The sequence below is a fragment of the Cynara cardunculus genome (assembly GCF_001531365.2).
Source record: "Cynara cardunculus var. scolymus isolate 2C chromosome LG 13, CcrdV1, whole genome shotgun sequence".
NCBI classification, from domain to species: domain Eukaryota; kingdom Viridiplantae; phylum Streptophyta; class Magnoliopsida; order Asterales; family Asteraceae; genus Cynara; species Cynara cardunculus.
Window position 1 is genome coordinate 4,839,378 of NC_037540.1, and position 10,037 is coordinate 4,849,414.

Below are 10,037 nucleotides of genomic sequence, written 5' to 3' on the forward strand. Positions count from 1 at the left end.
GATAATAATTAAGTATTCTGTTAGAACTCAATAATTATCCTAATTATATTTTAGATTTTTTATATTTAAAATGAGATGTTTATTCTGTATTTGATTATGTTTATCTGCAGTTAGTTACACGAATTCAGATGTGGAGCTTCAATAAGTTGTACTTACGCACAATCTACTTGCAATATTGAGTTTTAAGTAATATGCATTAATGAACAGTACTTTACATATAAATAGTGGTTTTTAAGAGTTTTTGTCAAATGCTTTATAATATAGTATATATAAAATAAAATAAAACTAATTATAAAATAGTTATTTTTTATGTCATTCACACTTTTTTGGGTTCTTTTTCTATCACACAAGTATTCCTTTTCTTATAACTAATTGGCATCTTCATTAATACCTTGCTCATGCTTTCATCTTTCATTTTTTGTGGTAATAAATTAACACAAAAATCTTGTTTACCAGATAAAATAAATATATCAAAATTATCTTTTTTTGCAAACAACTTTATTTAATTCTCATTTTAAAAAATAAAAATGTTAAGCTATCTTGTTTAAAATGGTCTATAATTTAATTTAATATATAATTTTGAGAAATATATTTTCAAAAACCAAATTAATTTATTAAATTAAAAATACATGTTTTTAACAATAATGTGTTCTATTTTCTACAACCTAAATTCAATATATTATGTACTTCATGAAATTATTTTGACTGATAATTTAAAATGTACTTTTAAAATTTTTCTTTAAAAATCATCTATTCAAACCTTACAACACGAACATTTGTATAAACTTAACCACAAGGATGTTATTTAATTGGTTTGAACTTAGCTCCAACGGTCAAAAGCATTATGCGGTATCATGTTCAAATCAAATAAGTAATAAAAATCATCTTGTGATCACAGAGGTTCAAATGTAATAACTCCGAGCCATCTGCAAAGCAAGTGGTTGTCTGAAATCAGTCGGCTCACATAACAAATTGAATATCCAGGTTAATTTTAAAAAAAACATTTGTATAAACTTCCCAATTTTTTCATTAAAAAACAAAAAATCATCTAAAACGGCTAAATTTTGAATTGAAACGAATTTTATTCAATGTCACAATAGACAAGAAATTACTATATGTTCTTTTGTTTTGTAAGTTGTTTTCCAGAACAATAATTGTTAGATTCAAGAAAATGCTGATGTACTTACTTGTAACATATGCTTTAAAAGTTGTACCCTACTTCGTACTTATTGATATTAGTCTTGGAGAAAGAGTCCACCATCTTTTAAGCAGCTGGAATCACTTTTCCTCAGTACCTCAAACCCCACTCCTCTCTGCAACTTTCATGAACTCAAATTTCTAAAACCCTAATTTCCCTCCCCAAAAATGGCTCCGGCGAAACCCACCAACGCAATTTTCGTCTTCTTCGCCACCGTACTCCTTCTCTTCAATGTGGCTGTTGTAACCCCCAAATCAACAATCGAACCATGCTCAAACAACGACTCCTGTAACGCACTCCTCGGCTACACCCTCTACACCGACCTCAAAGTCTCCGAACTCGCCGCCCTTTTTCAAATCGACCCTATTGTTCTCCTTTCTGCTAACTCCATAGACATATCTTACCCTGACGTCGAATCCCACATCCTACCCTCGCAACTATTCGTCAAAATCCCCATTACCTGCTCTTGCGTCGATGGCATTCGCAAATCCGTCGCTACACATTACAAAACTCGTCCTTCTGACACGCTGTCCAACATCGCTGACTCCGTGTACGGCGGACTTGTGTCCGCCGATCAGATTAAGGAGGCGAATTCGATATCGGATCCGTCTGTGCTTGATGTAGGGCAGAATCTTGTTGTGCCTTTGCCTTGTACTTGTTTCAATGGGACGGATAATTTTTTGCCGGCGATATATATGTCGTATGTGGTGAGACCGGTAGATACGTTGGCGGGGATCGCGGCGAGATATAAGACGACGACGACGGATCTTATGGGTGTTAATGCTTTGGGAAATGCAGCCATTGAAGATGGAGATATTCTTGCTATTCCTTTATCAGGTAATAAATTCATATAAACAAGAGTTCTTTTTGTTGCCATTTTACAACAAGTTGTTTGATTATTGCTATTTTCTTATGAAATTTATCGTTGTTAATACCATCTCTAAAATACACTGCAAAATAAGGGAATTTTTAGGCCTGATGGGTGTAACAATTAGCACGATTAAAAGGTAAAATGTTTGCTAAAAATTGGCAAATTTTCAATTTTATGGGAAATCTTGCAAGGTTGATGTAATGAACTGATGAAGGGAGTATAGTTTGTGTAGTTTCAGAGAAAATGCTGGTTTTAATGAGTTATAGAAGTGGGAATGCTAATGATGATTGATGAAGATCTTTTCTACTTTTGTTTAAAGCAGGATCCTTTATTTTTCAAGTTGGTTTCTATTTTCTTACTTTAGATTGGCATTTTGATCATTCGATGTTTGTTGGTCTAGTTTACATCAGAGGAGATGTAATGGGTAGCTATAAAGGTTGCAACTTTTATAGTATTTTACATTTCATTTCGAGATTTGGAATGATTTTCTTTGAATTTTTAATTCATTTTGAAATCGAGTCTAAAATACTTATCTTTCTGTACTCAATTATTGTTCGTCTTCGTCGTTTAGGGGTACACAGAGAGATGGAATTGTATATGATGAGATATTGAGGTTTTTGAAGATTATTCTTCAAATAAGTATTTTGTAATACCGTTTATGCATCATGGGTTATAAGAAATTGTGCATTTTTGGCGCATCATCCTTTTCACACATTGATTCACGGCTTTGTGAATATAAAGAAACAAGAATCTTTATTGTGAAGTTTGTCCCTAAAAATTGGAATGTTTGACCAATCATGGTTTCAGATGTCTCGCATGGCCTTGAGTGAAATAGACGTATAATTATTAACTGAAATATTTTGCAATGAAACTAAAATTGGCAATTTTAGTTTGAAAACTTGCTGAAAGAGGACATTCTAACGAATATCAAACTTACCAAAATGGAAGTTATTGAAATCCTTTTGGATAGAGAGAGCAATTTACAAGGGGCAAGCCCCCCTCACACTAAACATTTATTGAAATCATAGCTTCCAGAATCATGGTTAGGCAAAACATTAATGCTTTGTTTGGTTGGTTTGCATTAAATCCTATATGGATAAAGTTGTCTTTGTGGATTAATCTGTCTGAATAGATTGGGAAGATTTTTGTTTGGTAGAGTTTTTCATATATGGAGTATGGTTTTTAATTGGGAGGGGTAAGTTTGGGAAAAACTTGGCTTTCTGCATAAAGCTCCCCCTAGAAGCTTACTGAATAAGCGACTTTCTATATTATTAAGCCACTATCAAACAGTCATGCATAGCTGGCCGAATAAGCCGTGAGTCTCATTAAGCTGCTAACAAACAGGCCCTAATCCTGCCTACATCTCCCCCCCCAAAAAAAAACCTAGCTTCCGGTAGGATATATTGGGTCTGTTTGGTTTGGTTTGGTTTATAGCATAATTCTTATTAAAGCTTCTCAAGAATTGGTTTCTTCTCATGGGTTATTTTCAGCTTGTTCTTCAAACTTCCCAAAATATGCATCGGACTATGCTTTGTCTGTACCCAATGGAGGCTATGCCATCACCGCAGATCATTGTGTGCAATGTAGTTGCACACCAGGGAGCAGGTTATAACAACAACACTTCTTTTATCCATGCCATTGTTGAAGAGGCTTCTTAGAACGGTTATATATTAATATCCATTTTGTTTGGTGCAGGTTATATTGCCAACCCGCTTCATTGTCAGTTTCTTGTTCAAGCATGCAATGCAAAAGCAGTAACCTCATGCTAGGAAATGTTACGGTTCAGCAGAGTAGTGCTGGCTGCAATGTGACTTCTTGTGGTTATGGTGGCTTCGTCAATGGAACAATAATCACTGCGTATTCTTCTAAACTTACTCCACTATAATCCCTTCTTTTTTGAAAAAAAGATATACGTTTGCTTAGATTTTTTGAGTTATGCTTACCTAATGCTCATTGTGATCATTACAAAGAGTCTTTCTGATGGCCTCACTTTGCTATGCATCTTTGCCCTGCAGGTTGTCGACTTCTCTTCAACCACGATGTCCAGGTAATGTGATCTTCAAAATTTTAAAAGTAATCGAGTCCATTTAAGATGTGAAATTGTTTCTTGGCATGGTGGCTTGGAGGAAAAATCAAATACAACCCACAAAAATGTTACAAACCCGTGAAAACCAATCTCAACCATTCAATGAGTTTCATTTTAAACGAGTATTTAAGTCGTTTCACTTGTTTTTTTTCCTATGGGAACAATCTTGAACGTTTCACATATAAAATAACATTGTACATTTCACATTTATTGTTTTATATGTGAAACAACACATGAAAACTGGTTCCCACAGTTTATAACAATGATTGATATGATTATTGGTAGTGGCGTTTTAAGTTATGATGTAGAAACTATGAAACTGATGTGTCTTTGGTTGCTAAACGTGTTGCAGGGCCACAGCAGGTTCCACCGCTTACTGCACCACCCACGGTGGTGAGCCCAGGCATGGCATTGGCTCCATCCCCTTCACCTTCCCAAGTTGGCGGTGCACCAGGTGTGGGTCTTCCAGGGTCAGTGGTGCCATCAACCAGCTCAAGCATAGTACTACCTCCATCCGCAAATGGGCCTAGTGGAAGTTTCTCCGGTGGTTGCTCTTTGGTGAACCCATTGTTCAGTTCCTCCATAGCCATAGGTCTAGTTTTGTTTCTCAAGGTGATGCTTCCATTCTTGTAATATTTTTCTAGATTCCCATCAAGGTACAAACATGTGTCTGTTGTATATTTAAGCTCGATTTCTGCCCGAAAAGACGCTTTTACACGGGGTTCCACTATTTTGTTTCGTTTAGGTTGGGATATGATGCAAGAATGAGATGAGGTTGTGGTCAGTTTTGGAACTTAACATTTGATCAAATGAATCTTGATGTTCTCATTTGTCTTGTGGACTGTATATATCTAGATTCCTTTGAATTTTTTGAAAAATATTGTGGGTGGATCGACTTATCGTTTTGGCAGTGGTATTTTTAAAGTCGAGGTTCTTTGCAGGTGTTGTTTTGTCTGTAATACTGAGTGGATGTGGTCATGTAGCTGTCTTTTTTTGGATTATACTGGTGTAGTGTGGTTGGACTTTGGACCCATTTGGTCTCATGCGATCTTGAATCATGATGCAAATGCTATTTATGCTTTTATATATGCTTAGATGTAAACTAGTGTAATGTAAGGCATAGGGATCATAAATTTTATTTTAAACCCATGATTGAAAATTAATACCAGTTTTTGTGAACGATTTTGTACTAATAGGCTGTGTTTGGTGGGACGAGACATGACAGGGTGGGACTATCACGTTTGGTGCAACATGGGACAGAACAATAACTCATTGTCCCACGTTTGGCGTGACATGAGACAGGTAAAAAACTAGGACAAGATGGTACAACATGGAACAAAAGAGGTTTTTTGTTATTCCACCAAAATAGGTGGGACAAGAATGAGAAAAAAACTAAAATATTACTAATCAACCCTAGTTTGATATATAAACTTAATATGATATTTGTTTTAATAGTCATCACAATTAGTTTCGGCCGCCGCCACCATTGGCCACCTCCACCTCTTCTTCCACTACAACATCTTCCACCACTTCCACAACCACCGTCCATCACCACCTCTACCATAGTCGACCACCGACCAACACCGTCAATTGGCACTAGCCCACCACCACTACTACGTTCGCCACCTCCAACTCCTCCTCTATTACAACCATCTCCTTCACCACCTTCACCACCTTCACAACCACCGTCGACCATCAACTACCACCATCCATTGCCATCTTTACAACCACCATCGGCCACCGACCACAACCACCCATTACCACCAACACTACCATTGTTAGCCACCTCTAACTCTTCCTATATCGCAACAACCTCCTCCACAACCATCGTCGACCACCACCGTTGGCCACCTCTAGCTCCTCCTTTACCGCAACAACGACCTCCACAACCACCACTGTCCATTACCACCTCACCTCCACCATAACCACCACCGCCACTATCTTCAATACATCAGTCACAATTACCTCCTCCACCGTTGTCGACCGCCACCACAACCACATTCCACCATCTTCACGTCCTTTATAACCACCGTCGTCCACCAACCACCACTGCCTCTACCTCCATAACCACCACCGCCCATCGCCACTACTACCATCAGCCACCACCACCTCCACAATAATCAAAACCACCTCCATCACCACTACTACTACGACCATCAATTATATCAAAATTTACATTCAAATTTGGTACTATTATATATGTATGTATTCATTTATATGACAATTGTGTAAAAACATACTTAAATTAAATTATTTACTTTATTTGTGTTAATTGTAACTATTATGTAGTATTTAAAATCATCAAATATTTTTGGGTGTAACTTGTCTAGTTCAGTCTCCTCCAGTCTTAGTCATACCAAACACCAGACATACACTTGTTTTGTCCAGTCCTATCATCTGTCATGTCCAATGTTGTCCAATCATGTATGTGTGTCAAACACTACCTTAGTAAGCTTCAGTACTTATTCTATATTTAAATGTATTTATTTTTAATTTTATAAAGTTTTAAATGTAGAATTTTAAGAATATATATATACTATATTATAAAGCATTTAACAAAAACTCTTAAAAACCATTTTTTATGCATGAAATATTGTATATTGATGCATATTACTTAAAATTCAAGATTTTAAGTAAATTATGCATAAGTACAACTTATCAAAGCTCTATGTTTGAATTCGTGTAACTAACTGCGGATAAACATAATCAAATAGAGGATAAACATCTCATTTTAAAATATAAAAAATCTAAAATATAATTAGGTTAATTATCGAATTCTAACAAAATAATTAATTATTATATTTACAAGAAAATTATATTATTAAACTAAATATAAATTACTTCATTGATACAACACTGTTCATGCATAAACAAACCTATTGATAATGAATGCCTTTATCGGGTATATGTTTTGCAGAGATATAGTCAGTCTGTAAGAAGATTTTTTTTGGATGGATTAGTAGCTTCAAACAACTACTTACAAATCTCGGTGCATGAAGATATTCCTTCAATCGGCTAGTAGTTTCAAAACATCTTCAATCTTTAAATCATCTACTTTGGAGTATTAATGTGTAATTTAGACAGTTGATCTACAGTACCGCATTGGTGATATTCTGTTTTCACATCGGCTAGTCTTCAATTTTGCCAAGGGTTTTAAATATGTACCAAGAAACCAATATACAAAAAAATCAATAACTGCTAGGATAAATGAACATAGCAGTAAGTCATCACCAAATCAATAAATAACCCAACATAAATAACTTATAATATACGAAAATGATATATGAACCTCGAGTTGTAAATTAACGAAATATACAAAATGATATTAGCTCAAGGACCATTCTTGCCAAATTTCTCAAATTTGTTTTTAGTATTCTAATAAATTTACCATTTTAAGTATCCATTTTTAAAATTAAATGACGACTAATCGTTGTCTTCATCTCATAGTTATTTTAATTCGTTTTAAAATAAGTATCCATTTTTAAAATTAAGGTGGTGTTTGTTTTTTAAGACGTGCTGAAGTCTGAAGTCTGAATTCACTTCTAATTTTTAAGAGGTGGTGCTGAAGTCTGAAATCTGAATCAGTTAGACTGTTTGTTTTTTGCGTCTGAAATCTGAAGTTTGAAGATGAGAGATCGAGAGTTGATATGGATCGACAGTTGACAAAGTTGGGAGATGAGAGATCGAGACAGAAGAGTTGATCTAGAGAAATCGAACGAAAAGAGATCATAGTAGGTATGCGACAATTTGAAATAAGAGGTAATAAGAGGTTTCGCAACCACTTAAATTTTCAGACCTAATAAGAGCTTTTAAGCTCTTAATTGAAAAAAAAAAAAAACAAACACACTGAATCCTCTTATGTCTGACCGATTCAGATTTAAGAGGACATTAAGAGCTTTTTTATTAAAAACAAACAGCCCCTAAATGTTCATTTTATCCTTAATTAAAAGATTGGATAAATTTCTCCATCTATAATTAAGTGAAAATTTATCCTTTTAATAATTAAAAAAATATAATTAGCCGTTTACCTACCGCTTACCCGGTAAGCATTTACTAGTAAAATTCAACACAAGCATTTACTAGTAAAATTCAACACTATCGCTTACTTGCCGGATAAAATTTTATTCATTAAAACACATCGTATGCAACAATTTATCCCGGTAAGCGCTAACCATGGTAAGAGTGGTCGCCCTCGCTTACCGGGTAAGACTCTCGATTCTTCCATTCGTTCTTACCAAATAAGATTCTTAGTCCTTATCATATCCATCGAGTAAAATAAAGTGATTTGGTAAGCGCTTACCCGGGTAAGCGTTTGGTAAACGACACCTAAGTCTAGTGAGTTCATAATTTTCTAAGTATGCCCATTAAACGTTTATGTATCAATAATATTCATTTCAAAATATATCACAAAATTGTACGTGCATAAACCATAATATAATAGTAGATGCATGCCAATTATTGTAAGTCATAACAGACAACCCGATGTAAAGGTGTTGCTCACCACGTATACCAATTTATCATAAGGTCACAACTAAGTATACAGATGTTTGTCATTACGTATCTCAGTTTCAACAGTATTGGCCCATTTCTGTATAGAGGTGCTTCTCATCATGTGTTTCGTTTTCAACTTCTTTGGCCAACTTACTAAAGGGTATAGAGATGCTTCTCATCATGTATATTGATTTCAACATTTCTGGCACTATCATGCCGTTCCCGTCGATGTCCGACCACATAATTCAAACAGAACAAAATATTCTATGCATTTCAATGAATTTTTCTTTTAAAGCACATGAAGTTATGTTGATATGTATGTGGACTTTACGATTTGCTTGAAAGTCTGCTTACAAAAGTCACGATAGTTTTGGCAGTACTTCAATTGAAATTTACAATTTATTACACCAATGGACTCGCATCAATCTAGGCATGGTAATGGGGCGGAGATGGAGCGGACTTGTAATCCCCGGCCCCGGCCTCGATTTTTTTTTTGTAACGACCCCGGTCCCTGGCGGGTATGGGGATTAACATCCCGTCACCGGTCAAACCCCATGAAATATATTCGTTAGTTTGAGTCTACCGGGGATCCCCGGTCCAACCCCAGTTTGAATAACAGCCCCCGACCCTGGTTTGAGTCTACTGAGGATCCCCGGCCCCAGGTCCCGTTTTAGCAGAGAATCGTCGTCCCCATTCAGATCAGGTGAGCCAGGTTCCCTACCGGATCGGGGCAAATCACCATCCTTACATCGATTCCTCTAAAACTTAGATCAAACCCAAAGTCACTCAACTAATTAAATGTCTAAATTAATCAAATCCCCCTTGCCTTTATATCAATACATACATACATACACACACAAACATACATATTTAATATCATTACACTCGTTAAAAGGCAAAGGGTCAAGAAACTCAACGACAATGTTCTTAGAAAATAAAAAAAAGGAATATTTCATTATGATATAAAAAAAATGAAATTATATATCACTATATTAATTGTTATGTTCTATAATATTCAACAGTTATTTGAAATTCTATGTTCTATTATTTAATATATTCATATTACTTTATCTAAACATAATTAACGTGGGTATTTTATATAATAAATAAAAACCAAATATATTCCATAAGCATTTTTCATAAAGTCCCCAAATTAATCGATAATCATAAGTCTGAAACTCAAAACGATATTTTTAAATCGCAATCTCGTTACATATAAATTATATCTTAATTCGATGATTTATTCTTAAAACTTTTTGCACCTTCTTTTTATTAACCTGAATATCCAACCCGCTATGCGAACCGACTAATCCCAAGACGACCACCTGCTTTGCAGATAGCCCAGAGCCACCGCATTTGAACTTTTGTGGCCACAAGAGGATTTTTATTCA

General features: G+C 35.2%; 1 protein-coding gene across 1 annotated transcript; it reads left to right on the plus strand.

Annotated features, from left to right (window-relative positions):
- The first annotated feature begins 1,365 nt into the window (after positions 1-1,365).
- On the plus strand, positions 1,366-5,012 carry LOC112525693 (lysM domain-containing GPI-anchored protein 1-like). Its single transcript, XM_025135917.1, has 5 exons — positions 1,366-2,035; positions 3,560-3,674; positions 3,765-3,926; positions 4,085-4,116; positions 4,508-5,012. The coding sequence occupies exons 1-5, from the start codon at positions 1,366-1,368 to the stop codon at positions 4,786-4,788; spliced, it is 1,260 nt and encodes a 419-aa protein (XP_024991685.1). The 3' UTR covers positions 4,789-5,012.
- The last annotated feature ends 5,025 nt before the right edge of the window (positions 5,013-10,037 follow it).